The following is a 16,854-nucleotide window of genomic DNA, read 5'->3' as shown; positions in this document are numbered from 1 at the left end:
TCGAATACAACATAATTATAATATATTACTCGATTGTGTATTTAAGGGCTCTTCTAATCTATTTAAGACAGGTGCCATTTTATAACATATTTCCTGAAATTTCACAAAAGAAAAATGACAAAAATTAGTAAAGACCCACTAATTAGGTAGAGTATTTTTTTTTTACAATTTTTAATCTATTTTATTACATTTACATCTCTAAATCACTATTGAGTAGAATTGTTTTTGTACATTACTATGAACAATGAGATTTTTTTGTGATTCTGTTTTGATTAATATTTCACTCAGGGTTTCCTCTACATTTCTATATAAATATTGGAACAGTTCCTTTTTATTCCCATATAACAGATCTACCCATTCCTGACACAATACATAAGATGCAATGCACTAATGAGAACAAAATATTAACTTATTTATCACAAGTACAACAACAAGTGAAAGCATAAGAACATTAACAGGTACTTGTTAATGTTCATCCAAAGTTAAGTGTTAAATTGAATCTTAAAAGCCTAATCACAACAGTAATACATTCTCTGGACTAAATTATGACTGATAATAATTCCAAATATGTATTTGGATTGATATCCAAACAGACCTTTGCATCCAGAACAATGAATAAATCACATTCTTTAATAAACAGCTCATATAGAAGTCCTATAAAAAAAAATTCAATTTAGAATACGTCCAAAATGCCACTGTAATTATAGTGGACCAATATTGTAAATAGAATTTTTATGATACTCAATAAAAATAATCATTTTTTGTTTTTAATAAATTCAATTAAATCAAAACAATAACAAATTATCTCTTAAATTGGGAGTACATCTTTATTGTGAATAAATTAATAATGAAACTGACAATTACAATTCTAACTGAAGCTATGCTCTGGCCTGTATCTCTGTAAGACAACTGTCTTACTTTTATGTATCTTATTTTAAATACACAAGAAACCATCAAATAAAAAGAGAAACATTATCGGCCACTTAATCATCTAAATGTGGCCGGGTAAAATACAAAGCTCATCTTGCTTTTTGATAAACGAAACTATCATTTAATCAGTATTATTTTGAAAGCCCAAAATCTTCAGTATGAGCAGTGAGCCATTCAATAACATTTTGATGTCCTGTCTTTCCATAACCAGGAATTTGTCAAATTAGGGAAAAAATAGTGTTGGCTTCATTAACAATCATCATGAAACAACAAAAATTTTAATGATTTTTAAATTATTAATTTTTTTTAATTTATCTGATAAAGAGAGCTTTTCATCTTTATTTTATAACATATAGGGGGGCTGAAGTCTAATGCACACTGGAAAGTAACAGGAGAACAAAATGTTGCACCAAGTGACAGGTGCTACTATCTTGTAGTTTCATTCCCATACATACTAACATTCAAAAACTTGTTGATCTCCAACCTCTCAAGAATGCCTGCTATGTCAATGCAACTAAAACAATATTGCAGAGAATGAATTTTTAATAGCAGAAAAAGTGAGTGCTAATAACATTAACTATCATTTAAAAGCCATTTATAATGATAAAACTGATGATCAAAGTACTTTGAGTAGGTGAGCAATAAACTTTTGTGCATTACCAGTTGGTAAAGCATATATTGAGGATGACCTTGCAATAGTTGTGATTGATGAGAAGAACCAAAAAAGGATGGTTGAGCCGATTCAAAATGACCAACCTACACAACGCAATGCAACTTGGATACGCATACTGAAAGAAAGAGTATGACACATTATTGTACAACTGGACTACCATAATATCTCACAGTGAGTGCCAGACAAACTCACAGAAAAGTACAACAAAAGGAATGTTGTGAACAACTTCCAAAACATTACAGTGATAAGGAAGATGACTTCCTTTTCAATATTTCGACAGGAAACGAAGATGCATAATTATGACTCAGAAGAGAAAAGGCAGACAATGGAATACTGACATTATGATTCACCACAATCGAAAAAAATTCAAAAACAGCCCTTTGAAAAAAAAATTTCTTGACAGTGTTCTGGGATTCCAAGCACAAGTAAATAATTGATTATCTAGAAACCAGTTCAGTCAACTATAAATTCTATGCAATACATAGAAATGTAAGAACACCTTACGAGATGTGTGTGTCATAATTCAACAATCCACAAAGCTGACGATTCTGTAACATGACAATGCTCATGTGCAACTGCTGAGGCTCTTGTGAAGTTGAAATTTAACTATTCCAAGGCCTCCATACTAGCCAGATTCAGCGCCCTGCAATTTTCACTTCTTTCTGCAATTAAAGAGAACATTAAGGATATTCACTTCATCATGAATGATGAACTGAAGGACACTGGGTCACAGATCAAACATTCTTCTTCATCGACAAAAAGACTGATTCAACTTTTGAGAAATGTGTAGCTGTAAATTGCTAATAAATAGAAAAATAAACGTTAAGTTTTTGTAGAAATAAAATGTATTTTTATATGATATTTGTTTCATTTTAATAACGCTTCTCGTTTGTGAGATATGAGTGTCCATTCATTACGTTTTAGCCATCTGTCATATATCCTTAGAAGCTTTTACACTAACTACATTTAAAACTCTAGTGTTCCCTGGTCCAAAGTTTCAACTAATGCTGTTGCATAAGGTGAAAGAAAAACAATTTTACCACTTAATTACTCAGTTTCAAACTTAAATATAGTATAATTTTTTTTGAGGCTTCCTCAAAGAGCCAGAACACTTTTAAGGCACCAAAACATATGAGTTATGTACTGATATCTAATAAAATAAAAATGTTAACTTATCCATGTGTTTATGTTTATGAATAAGCAATCTCTGCTAAAAAGAATAGTCATTATTCTCTTATTCTCAAAAAACATCTACCTCTATCACACCAGACAACAGTAATTTTTGGATAATTCAATACAATACTTTAGATTATGAGAAAGGGCCTTATTACAAGGGTGAATCAAATTTAAATCAAAATTTTGCTATTCTGCACGGCAAGTAGTTTCGTGCTGGAAGGGGGAGATGGGGGTTAATGTTCAGTGTGTTAGAGAGGGAAAACAGCTTGGTTAGCCCTCTGCTCTGTTCTGTCATCAGTACAGATATGAGTGAGCATGAGGTTCCATGTTTGTTGCACAATGTATAATATGTATAATCATAAAGTTTTTAACTAATGAAGGTGTTAAACCTGCAAAAATTTTAACTCTTTCAAAGATAAAGTTTGGGGATATTACACTACCCCAGAACCGACTGTGTACATGGGCGAGACAATTTAAGGGAGGGCGAGAAAATTTAGAAGACAAATATTATCATGATCAATGTCAAAGGTCAAGTCTCACAGGTGACAACATACATCCATGCTGTTCGAGAGCTTATCAAAGGTGAACACTGGTTCACTGTTGAAGAAATCGCATCAGAAGTGGATATCAGCTGTGGGAGTGCTGAACCCATTATCACCAACCATCTTGTCTTTAGAAGAATTACTGCTTGATGGGTTCTAAGGTTGTTGACTGCAAATCAAAAACAGATAGTCAGGTTGGAGATCTGTGAGTGTTCTGAATTGATTTCGGCAGGAAGGGGATGATTTTCTGAGGTGCATTGTAACATGGTATGAGACATGGGTCCATCATTACACTCCGAAGTCAAAAATGGCAAGTAAGGAGTGGCAAAGGAAGGATTAAGGCTGCCCAGTAAAGGCCAAAACCATTCTCTCAGCCGGAAAAGTTCTTGTAATGATTATTTTTGGGGAATTTTACTCATTGATTTTCTCCATAATCAACAAATGGTGAATGTGGCTTACTACAGCCAGCTGCTGCAGTCAACAAAAGTCACCTATCAAAATAAAAGACAGTTATGCCCATTGGACATGTCATCCTTCTCCATGACAACACCAAGCCGCACACCACGATTTTGACAAGGGATGAATTGATAAAAATGCACTGGGAAACTCTTGACCATCCTCCATACAGTTCAGATTTTTCCTCCTGTCTACAATTTGTTTGCACCCTTGAAAGAATTGCTTGGAAGGGAATGATTCAAAAACAATGAAGATGTCGAGGAATGCATGCGCAATTGGTTGATAACTCATTCTCAAACTTTTTATGATCAAGGAATATTCAAGCTTCCAAATCATTGGCAAAAGTGTGTAGATCGTGCAGGAGACTAATTAGAGAAATTATGAAGGTATGAACTGTGTACATTATTAATCAATAAATTTATAAAAAAGAATTAAAGTTTAAATTTTATTTACCCTTTTATGTTTCTTTTAGCATTTTTAATATATTAAATATTTAAAAAATTCTCTTATTAATTCATTAAAAATACAATTAAATTATTTTCTGTTACAGAAATATTATTATCTGTCAATGAATTTTTAAATACTAATAAAAAAACCTGAAATCTTTGCTTCTCTGTTCAACATATAAATAAATATGTGCTCAAATAATTTCCATTAACACCTTCTGAATTGTGATTTATTTTGTACATATATATATATATATATATACATATATATTATTTATTTTTAATTTTAAAATTACATACTTTGTGATGCTGCTCTGATCAATGTTTTACTACATTTTCCCTTGATCCAGCCAGCCAAATGGCATGGGCAATTCCTTTTTTATCCACAGTCCTGATGGAATCTGTATAATTTATTATGTACCAATCAGAATAAAAATGTAACAACTTGTACAGAATAAAGTGTGTCAACTTTCCCAACAGACAATTTAGTATAAGGTTAATGCAACTTTTTTTGTGCAACCCCTCCCATGATACGTAAAAATAACAAAGTTGGTTTAACATCAGTCACTACCCAACTGAACCTCAATATAAAAGCAACTGCACCATAGGTTACTAAAAGGTAGCAACATTATGCTACAGTTAGAAACTAGGGCAGCAGCTGAAAAACTTCATATGGTATCTTCCCAAAGAAGGAATCAAGAAAGGAGATAAAAAAGGGGACAATCTACCCATCTAGAGATAGCTTCTAATTATAATAGATCAGTGTAATTTACAATTTAACCCCAAAAATATTAATTATGCTAAGGATATGACAACTAAATTCACTTTATAACATTAACATTATAAATGAACAAACTGCAGCACTCAAAAAAAAATGTACTAAGAGAATAATTCAGAGTTCACTATTTACCTATCTACAAGTGTGTGCAGTTATAAAACTGAAGACATGTCTCTTTTCTTTTTTTAATAGTTTATTTTTTATAGAATGTTATTTTTTTGTTTCTTAGTAATCAATAATTTTACTATTTACTTGAATATTCAATCAATATTTAGTTGAAAAAATGGATCTCAATATTCAATTTTCAAAGTAATAATCAATACAGTAATATTTTATTATCTTTTTTAGCCTCCGGGACCACCATTAGGTATAGTTTCAGAAGATGAGATGAAACTGCAAATTTGTAGCACGTGAAACTGCCATGCCTAACCAGGATTCGAACCATACAATAATCTAGAACTCCAGGATCATATATACCAGAACCTAGATCAAATCATTATTTTTTTATTGTTGTCCAAATGACTGCAAATGCTGAAAGCGTTCAAGAATATATGTTTTATAAGAGGTCAGTAAAGATGAATTTATATTTGGAAAGATGACCAATAAAAATGGACTAAGGCTTTGTTTAATAAGATATAACTGCACATTGAAAAAACAATAAACAAAAACGAAAAATGCATAATAAAAAAATATAATAATACTTTAATTCACTCTTTCAAAAAAAAATATACATTTAACAATAAACATTAATAATGTGCATTTAATTATTAATTTAATTAATTAGAAAAACAAGTCATTAAAATGTAATTCTAACTACCTTACAACATAATTAAGATATGTAATATACATAATATATACACTCAGGCAGTTCTTATTTGTCAAATTATTATCTTAAGACAATTTAGGCCAACACAGACAGATTCAAGAGATAGTAAAGATCAAAAGTTTAAATTGATGAATGACCTACAAACATCAATCCAAGTGAATCTAGGCAAGTTAGTTCAACAATTTAAACTATAATAGTAATTATTTTAATTTAATAGGAAATATTTCTTTTATAAGATTATTCTCAACTTTTGAAATCAATGAATTTAATGTATAACATCTGTAACCCACAATTTGCTAAGTACTAGATTAAAAAATTATAAAATATTAAATAAATTTAAATAATAATGCAAAAGACGATAGTATTAATGTACTAGATGGTGCTGTTGTTACTGAACTGACTTACAGATCAACAATATTTTTCCAATGCATTTTTCAACAAATTTTGGTCTAGTCTGTTATGTTTACCAAAACTAATATCAAATAACTGGGATTCGAATCAAGAGGTCCCAAGTTCGAATCCCAGTCAGGTATTGCATTTTTACACATGCTACAAATCATTCATTTCATCCTCTGAAGCAATACCTAACGGTAGTCCCAGAGGTTAAAAAAAATAAAATAAAAGCAAAAGTAAAAATTTATCAAATAAAAAATGGATAGAAATAAAATAAAATGTATTATTAAATTGATAATAAAGTTGATAACAAGACTCTAATTAGCTTTATTTAATGACAAAAAATTAAAAATATAAAAGGAATTTTCATGACCTACACTTATAACTTAAAGGTACAGTTATTAGACAAGCACTTACTTAAGTATGAGCTTATAAAAATTAACTGTTTTTTCTCTTTCTCCCCATCAATTTTAACCACATTGTCTGGACAAGAAATGTAAAATAGTCTTAACCACATATTAAAAAATATTTGATAAATGAAGTGGTCATTACAATTCTGATTTAAACAAGAAAGAGACTTCAGGGTTGCATATTCTTGGTCCAAAATATATGAATGGTGTTCATCAATCAGAAATAGTTAGGAGAGAGTTGAAAATGAACCACATACTCATCAACCAACAACCTCTGTCAATGAAGGCAAACAGAGTGAAATACTTATTTGAAAAAATTTATGAACTGTTATAAAAGAAATCTCAAAAAACACTAGAAATAAGAGTTAGGAGTGGAAAAAATATCATAAGAGATAATCACAAATTTAGTGAACTGATTGCCAGGGGATTCTGCCTCTTGCAGCCTAACACTGCTGTTGCATACTTCTACACAGATAAGAAAAGTACAGTGAGAGAAGTCTTAGACTTAAAATAACTTGTGAAGAAACATAGGTGACTTATTTTACTTCCAAACAAAATGAGTATTATTTCAAAATGAGCAGAATATGCAAAGAATACATTAAAATTAACTTCCACCATATGAAAACAAAATTTTCATAAAAGAAAATAATAGCAACTTCTTTAGGGATTCAAAGGAAATACTTTGTTCAAACTTTTTAAACAAAGAACTAATTATTGATCAGTGCTGATGATCAATTATGATTTTAAAAATAAAGTGAAGCCTGTTATTTTGTCTAAAATAGAGTTGCCCAGACTTTGGTTTGTAACCTACAGGGATGGACAGCCTCCTGCAGAGCCGTAGTTCATTCGCACTTGTGTGGATGGGCTACGATGATGATGCACGAGGACTCTTGAACCCCTGAGCCTGAAGGCAACCCCCCCCCCTCACAGCTGAGAGTGCTTCATTGTGGCCCAGCCTCAGTGGGGAGAAGTGGTGAGATAGGAGTTTTAGTCGGTAGGGTACAGGTATACAAACGCTCTTAACAACATCTAGCAGAACAGATGTTGTGTCATGACACACATGTGAGTTTGACACTGCTCCATTTATGGAGCATGTGTAAATGGCATTTCTCTTACTCAACAAAAAAAAAAGAAGAAAATTACCACTATCAAATATAACATAAAATTATTAAGCCAACACTAACATTGAATGCAGAGCACCCATCAGATTAGAAAGAACTTTTTCTACATAATCATTACAAAGAATAAACACATGCTTCGTAATTGGAGCACATACTCTTAATTGCAGTACATGCTCTGTGCTTAAGTACCTGCTAATGCAATTTAATTATACTACCTGCTTTAGGGAAAAATAACAACAGAAAAAATCTGTTCAAGGTTTCACAATACTCTTACAAATTTTAGCAAATCCTTTTAAAAAAGATGTATTTAATTTTAAAAAATGTATAAAGTTTTGTTTTTTTTAAACTTACACGAAAGTCACATGCAAAAACAAATTAAAGCTCAAATAATAATAGTAATCTGCACATAACACTACTCAACCTACAGTTCAGATGCACAAGCACAATCATAAAGAAAAAAACGGCATATACTGCATTTTAATAATAAATATTAAATACATATATAATATTTACATGTATTTAATAATATTAAATACATATATTATTTTAATAATAAATATTATGAATACTTAAAATAACAATAGTTACCTTAAAGCATTTTGAAGCACTGTTCCATGAATAGTTACACACCGACCAGCTTCTAACACATCACAAAATTCAGACTGAAATGGTACAGACTGAAAACAAAAAATTAATTAAAAATGATTACTATTAACTTTCAATAAAGTATGTTAACTGCACATAAATCATGAAGATAATTCAAGATCACAAATATAATTATAGGTAAAACTAACAAAACGAAATTATAAACCCAATCTAGGTGTACAAAAAATTAACTGTGCTGACTACAGTAAGTAATATTAGTTAGATCAGACACATTCACTCACAAATATGCAAATGTAAATTTTACATGTAGCACTTAAATCAGCAATTCATCATGCTTAAACAAATTAACAGACTAAAAAGAAAAAAAAATCCATACGGTAAAACTTTGCAAAAGATAAAAAAACAAATGAAATAAATAATACGGATTATGTAAACTACTGAATTACATACAAGAGTAAAGGGGTTTCCTAACCACTTCAAGATGAATCTCATTGACAACAGCACCAACAAGAGACAAGTAACACCAACAATAAAGGAGTTTCAAATCAGATCTGAAAAGATCTGTCAAAAACAGCTACCCTAGCACAGTATATCTCATAAATCCTTACTTATTCCAAATAAATTTTCATTTTAGGGTTTTATAACTCTTATTTTAAACAAAAAGTGTTAAATATGATTTTTGTCATTTTTTGTACAACATTCTATGGTATTAATATAATAATTCCAACCAAAACATTTGAATGAATGAATGAATTATTCATCAATAATTCTGACCAAAATGGTAGCCCTCTAAACATTAACAATAAACTAATGTACCTTCACACTTCATTACGTTCTAATAACTCATAAAAACACATTAAATATTTTTATTTATATATAGAGTATAAAAGTAGTACACAGTATAAGTGAATTGTTTTTTTGTTTTTTTTTATGTTTAACCAATTTTTTAAGTTAAATCATAATTCAAAAACCTGACAGAATTTTGTATGTTTTCACATCATCAATCATTTAATACATTTAAAAATACACTGATTATTTATAATTTTGAACATATACTTGACCTTTGTCAAATAATTTCAAATGAGTGAAAAGAAATAGTTTAATGTAATGTAAAAAACGCAAACACTCGAAGCCACATGTAATAAAATGGATCACATATATTATTAAAGTTAAACAAAATTAATGAAACTTATCCATACACTGTTGGCTTTAATTATTGGAGAATTACCATAAAAGTCAATAATGCTTAAAATTAAACAGAAAAACTGGATACTTTGATTATGTTTGAATTTCCAATGTTCACATGAATTTAAAAGCATTTTCCTTTTTTAAGCATTTTGAAATTTATATAATTACTCATATTTAAAAGGAAAATACCAAGAAAGGACTATGAAGTCGATGAGTAATTACAATTAGAAATCAAAATCTTTTTTAGTTCATAATAATCATAATGAAAATAACTCAAAATAATTTTCCTGTTATTGAACTAGATTTTAATGTACATACTTGCATATACAAATATAAAACCAACGGTTGTATGTGACATGACACTATGATTCTCTAACAAAAATGGCTAAGTAATCCCAATATTAACAAGCATCATTAAGCACACTTACTATGTACATGAAGTGAAGTCTGAAATATTTTCTCATTACTTTCTGCGGGCTTAATACACTGTTGCTTAACACCATGCAGAACACATCAATGGCATAGCCACTACATCTTCATAATTGCAATGCAGTGGTAATATGTTTCAGTGACAATTTAGCTACACTTAGCACATAATGAGATTGTAATAAAATACGTTGCATGTAACAAACCCAGATTTTAGAGTAAAATTACGTCCAATCAATGAATGTAATCACCCACAACCTTGGTGGAATCAAACCTCACATATGCAGCTGTCACCTGGAAGATCACAGGCTATTCTCCTCCTAATAGCATGTTGGTGTTGAATATGTTACAACATTAGTGATTGTTCATAATATTTTAAAAAACAACATTCCCAACTACTACTAAAATTACACGATGCCTACTAGAAGTAAGCACAACTCAACTTCCTCACATCCTTGTATCCCATTAGAAGATGTGATTCTAATGATAAATGCAGATTTTTCCAAACCAGACCTGATCTGGACCTTGAGCTTGGATTTCAGCGAGCTTCAAAATAGCCACCTAGCTCCAGCCAACTCCACACAAGGTAAAGTCATTCTGATGATAAGCAACCAACACAACATCTGGACCAACCTGAAACCAGAGCTGCTAGAAGACATAGAGTTCTGATCTAACCTGTGGAGATACAAGATGAAAGATCAATCAACAACCAGATCAAAAACACAAATAACCTGGGCAGAGAACACACCCCACATTTGAATATACAGCCTTTCTATCGCAAACAATGCCATCACTATTATCTTGTTTAAGTCAAAATTACAGTCGCCTGAACTAATGAATGTTTTGATGGAACAAATGTCACTGGGAGTAAGCAGCCACCTATGGTAGACTCTCTGGTTAGTTTTCACACACGGATCAACATTCAGTCATATAGGCTTATCCCATACGAAGGCATACTAGTGAACAGAACAAGACTGTATGCAATCTGGAAGGATAGCTATTCAGCTCTACAAATGACATCTTCACTCTGTTCACAAGATGCTGGCTTAATAATAACATCTTTACATTCAGAGAAAGCAACTTTTAAGTCACATCATTTATACTGCATATGCTTTGCATACATCACAAGTGTACAAAATATTATGAGTTGGTATAAAGCAACAATTTAACAAACTTCTACACAATGAAACAATGGATTATTAAATATACTGACTAACTCTGTAGGTAAATATTGAACAAAAAGTAGTTTTTTTAAATAAAAAATGTTTACATTTGTTGAAATATTTTTACTTATATTTATTAAAATATTTATTAAACTTCATTTTAAAAAAACTATAACAAATCATAAATTCAACTCAAATTTTCTCCAAAATAAAAATTACAATACTAATCTCTCTCAATTAAAAAAATAATACTGTAAAATAAAATAGACATGGTAACTGATACCTTACAACTCAGAAATGATGTGTTTATTATTTACTATGCTAAGAAGGTTTAATAGAACATTCAAACATAAGATAAAAAAGATAAATTTAGGTAAACTAAAGGTTATAAATGAGGCCAAACAACAATCGAAATTGTCCCAATCCATAAATATAATTATTGTTCTATATCTTGGCTCTAGCTGAAATTGTTGCTAGTAGTTTTCCTCTACTCAGATAACATACACTAGTTACTCAAAACAAAGTCCATCCATTTATTATACCCATTTACAATGAATGCATAATACTAGTTAGATCAATGTATATTTGTCTGTACACTTATATTGTTAAAGTGTCTAAGATATAATACGTACAAGGAATGTATATAATGTTATTGCTTTTTTTAATCAGTTACTGATCTGTTGAATGCCTACTTTTTTTAGGTCGAGTGCTTATATTAATAGCATTAATGTACATTAATACAGATTTATTTATTATGCAATTGTTTGAAGCAACCAATCTGACCATTATTACTAGAGAAGTTAATATTTTACACACATGGGGTAGAGTGTTCTTATCTTTCAAAGTGTTCTGAGTATTAAGTTTTTCTGCTCTTTGTTCTCAAACCATAATAATGTAGGCAGGGCATCTTCTGAATATGGAATGATTTTAGATATGAGAAAAATACTTTTTTTGTTTAAAAATTAGCTCATGTATTTTTTAAACAGTAAAATAAACTATAATATAACGTATATTAATGTTTTAATTAGGTCTTCAAATAGTAATGGAGTATATTTTTTTATATCGCACTATTAAGACAGTTTTATTTTTTTTTAAATAAGAATGATGCAAGCTCTTTTTCATTTGTAATCAACCCTCTTTTCCTTTTTGTTAATTTCATAGCGGACTTAACATATGAATGCAATGTAGAAACTAGTTAAGGGTGAGTAATACATTGAAACTGAAAAACAATTTGTATTAACCACACTTAAAACCTGATAAACCATGCATAAAATACAGATTACAACTTTACCAGTTCGTAAAGAAGAGAAAAAAGTAATAAAAATGTTTACTTCAGTTTTTCAATTGTATACTTGTATGTAAATAAATAGTGCAACAGTCAACAAATCATACGGTTGATAATTACACACATATTAGCCATACATCATTAATAAACTATATGCACGACTGTGTTCAAAAAGTAATGAGAATTTTTGTTTTTTGGAAAGAATTTTATTTATTCATCTACGTTACTGTTATCCCCATTAGATATACACTTATGCCAGCAGTTTTTCCAATTCCCGAAAAACTTCTGGAACACAATCTTCAAAATAGTGTTTAGCTCTTTCAGCGATTCACTTTTAATCTCATCTGTGCTTGTAAAATGACAACCCTTTAAAGTTCTCTTTATTTTTTGGAATAGAAAAAAGTCACTTGGGGCCAAGTCTGGTGAATATGGCAGCTGAGATATCATAGTGTTGTTTCTGACTAAAAATTGACGAGCAAGCAATAAAGTGTGAGCAGGCACATTATCGTGGTGCAAAACCTATGAATTGTTTCACCATAAATCTGGGAATTTTTTTCAGATTGCTTCATGCAAATGGCGTTGAACTTGTAGATAATACTCCTTATTGATTACCTGACCTTGTGACAAGAAACTCAAGATGCACTATGCCGTTAAAATTGAAGAACACAGTGAACACCTTCACATCCGACTGTACTTGTCAAGCTTTTTATAGTTTTGGTAATCCAGAATGCCTTCATCGGGACAGAGCCTTAGTTTCATCAACTGTTATGGCATATTTCAGAAGTTCTGCATCATTGTTGACTTCATTTAGCGACTCCTGAGCAACTTCCACTTGCCACAGTTTTTGTTTGAAATTCAACAATTTTGGAACAAATTTTGTTGTCACATATTTCATATCCAAAACATCCAAAAAAATTTTATGGCATGAACCAATTGATATCCCAACATCATCGACGACTTCTCTGATTGTGATTCGGCAATCATTCATAATCATTTCTTCCACTTTTTCAACATTTTCACCAGTTGTTGATGTGCTGGAGCAAGCTGGCGCTCATCATCTTCAACGTCTTCACAACCTTCTTGGAAATGCTTATACCATTCGTAAACCCTTGCTTTACTCATAGCAGACTCACCAAAACATTATTTAAAACACTCTTTACTCCATTCTTATAGCAAAATTTAATACAAATTCTCTGATCCATTATTTATGCAAATAAAAAATCACTGATCATACCAAAATAAAAGTATAAGGTGTTATCCTTTTGACAGCTGACAACAGACTAAACATCCAATATGGCTGAAAATGTATAGAAACTCTTCAGACATGTTTACTAATACAACAACGAAAAATCCTGAGAATCAGACTAATACAACCCATGAAATTTCAAAATACTCGTTACTTTTTGAACACACCTCGTATTTACAAAATACAGTGTCTACACCCTGTATAACACAATATTTAATGAGATCTTCGCAGAACTTATAAAATTATAAAAATAGTAAAGCATATCGGAACATATGAATCATGTGTTTGTTTATCCAACAAATTAAACTAATAAATAAGATATATAAATATATATTCATACAACAGCAAAAAAGAAATTAAAATATTAAATCTGAATTTTTACTATGTAACTCTTGGACTTTCCGAAGAATACAGATAATTCCAAATGTGGGAAGTTGTACTCTCTTTTATAAATCCTACTACTTACTTATTTTCAAAAAAAAATGGTAACCCTAGGTGTAAAGTTTTTTTTTATTTTACATGAATTACAATGTTGTGGAAAAACGTCTAATTTCTATTAAGTTAAAAATTGTACAGTATATTTCCAAGTTTAAAACTGAAGTCAAAAGATTTAATTAAATTACCACCACTTACCATTATTAATGTTTTAAGAGATTGTTTACCATTCATATTTTTAATCCAATCAATTTAAATCTTCTGACTTATTTGCCATATAACTCACTTAGGTTTTGAAAATGTAAAGGAATCATGAAATACATCTAGACAACATAACAAGTTCTGTATTCTGTAAATTTTTATAGTTAAAAACAAATGCCACTTATTACACAATTAATTTGATTCCTAAACTATTATATATTACATCAGAGAAAATGATTATAATTTATTTTAAAAAACAAACAATTATCTGAACACAAATAACGTACTTTTAAAAATTAAATTTACAACTGGTATCATCATTCATTCATTCTACAATTTACTCTGCTAGTTACCTTAAGAACCTAACCTTGCAACACAGTTAAATTAACGTGTACCGTAATAACATAAACTTACCGGATTTTGAATTTCCCATTGCTCTTTTTTATTTTCAACAAAGTCGTATTCTAACGCATCGTGTGCAGTCGCAATTAGAGTTTGTTTATCCACATCAGCTGTAGCACAGCCTTCATCTGCCAGCATTTTCGATCGGATTTTATGAGTCTGACAACCACAATAAAAATGATCAGTGTCTGTTACTTTTTTCCTACAGCATGAACTGCACGGATTACATAATGCCCAACGCGCAGACATCCTGCACATAATTAATTATGTGTGCATATAGATTAGAAAATAAGCATATTGATAATAAAACCACGTAAGAAAAAAAAGTTCAATACAACTCTACAATATATACTAATAAAACTACAAAGTTTGGTAACGATTATTAAATATAATTTAACTGTTTCTTAATATAGTTTGTAATCATTAGAAATAGCTTAAATTCGTATAACTTCAAGAGACGGGCGGCGACCTGAATGAATACATTATGATAACTATTGAAAGACAAGTATAATTATTTATTGAAAAAAAAATCACAGTTATAACCCAGGAACAGTATCGAAAGAAAAAATACACTACTTAATTATTCCAAAAGATTAATTATGAATATCACACAAGAGTTAAAACGGTACGATTGATTTGTATTACTGCAGGTAACGACTTTCTAATGTTTGACAAAACAGCAGTGATATCGGTTCTTGACGCATTCCTTCTTCCGTTCCGTGCCTGTACTGCAGATGAGCACAGCTGATAACCGGGTACTTCAAACGTGAACAAATGCAGTATTATCCATTTTGCCCTACTTAAAAATTAACTAAGTTTAGATATCATGATACGAAAATTAAATTTATTCTTTGTTTATTACAACTTTATATATACATGTATATGTTTTAAATAATTTTAGAACATATAATTATAACTTTTATAATATATAAAATATTATTTTATCATCTTCAGCACAATAATAATGTTTAATGATTACACTTAAATCAAGTATGCCTACCTTGTAACAGGTCTTCACTTTATAGTCCTCCATACTTCACAATTATGAGCTAGTCTCTTAAAGTTGCCATAATTATCTTAAATGAATCTGTCATTTGATACCTCCTTCTTTTAATCCACCAATCACATAATTGCAGTCTTCAGCAGACATTCTCTTCTCAGTAAGCATTCTGGCTAATTCAATCCAATCCCACATAAGTAAAATTAGAATGTAATAAAAATTCAAATTAAAATTTTTAAATTAAACTAGCTAGCAGCACATAATTTGGCTTTACTTAAGTTTTTGTTTTTATTTGAAGTTTTAATTATTTAATTTTTGTCTTCATTTTAATTACATTTTAATTTTGACTTTGTTGATTGTAATTAATTGATATTTGTCATTTTAAACAATTTTATATTTTTATCTCTTGTTGGGATTATAATTTTAATTTTTTTTATTTAAATAAAAGGTTCTAAATTTTTGTTTGGTTTTAAAGTATAAATTAAATTTAAAAAAAATATTTTAACATGAAATTATAAGTGAATGGGCGTTATGTTGTCATGAATTACAATTTTTTGATGGTTTTGTAATATATATATGTATATTACATTTTGCATCATATAATGTACTCAGCTGATGATGCGAATCAAATTCATGAAAGTGTTTCTGTTATGTAATGAAATAAGGCAAGTCATCCTATTTCAATTGCTCTGTACTTAGGGTCGATCAATAAAATATAAACTAATACATATATAACTATCAATACTATGATATTGGTACAAACCCAAGTAAAGATTTTCAGCATACTTATAATTTCACTCAATTAAAAGCTATGATGAAAAACCTAGAAAAAAATGAATGCCTATGTGAAATACACAATTTAACAGCACTATCAACATCTGAGTGTTGTGATCATATGATGCTGATTTTCATGTTTAGTTTGGATGTTATTTTTTAAACAGAAAAAATTTTTGACAATTTAGTACAGAATCAAAATAGTACCTTTTAGATAGAAAGGTTTCCTGCTGGGATAATTGTTATACCACATGCACACATATATAATTTAGATTTAATCTCTTTGTTTATTATAGTTCAACTATTTTTGTAATAATGTTTTATATTTTATTGCATTAAGTACTCCTCATTTGCATGGGTAAATATTGATTCTTTTT

At 29.9% G+C, this 16,854-nt stretch overlaps 1 protein-coding gene across 3 annotated transcripts in view; it reads right to left on the bottom strand.

The window, feature by feature from the left end:
* Positions 1 to 15,941, bottom strand: part of LOC142325958 (galectin-8-like) — a 74,834-nt gene extending 58,893 nt beyond the window's left edge. The window contains exons 1-3 of one of the 3 annotated variants that reach the window (XM_075367933.1): positions 15,704 to 15,941; positions 14,716 to 14,862; positions 8,340 to 8,428 (exon numbers count right to left, since the gene is read on the bottom strand). In XM_075367933.1, the coding sequence (XP_075224048.1) occupies positions 8,340 to 8,428; positions 14,716 to 14,862; positions 15,704 to 15,736 (269 nt within the window). In that variant the 5' untranslated portion in view covers positions 15,737 to 15,941. Of the gene's footprint in view, positions 1 to 8,339; positions 8,429 to 14,715; positions 15,443 to 15,703 lie in introns of those variants that run through there. The other 2 variants (XM_075367932.1, XM_075367930.1) reach the window with 2 other exon arrangements.
* Positions 15,942 to 16,854: the final 913 nt, after the last annotated feature.

Source organism: Lycorma delicatula, chromosome 6 (assembly GCF_047948215.1).
Source record: "Lycorma delicatula isolate Av1 chromosome 6, ASM4794821v1, whole genome shotgun sequence".
In the NCBI taxonomy this organism is placed as follows: domain Eukaryota; kingdom Metazoa; phylum Arthropoda; class Insecta; order Hemiptera; family Fulgoridae; genus Lycorma; species Lycorma delicatula.
This window is presented reverse-complemented; position numbering and strand designations above follow the sequence as displayed.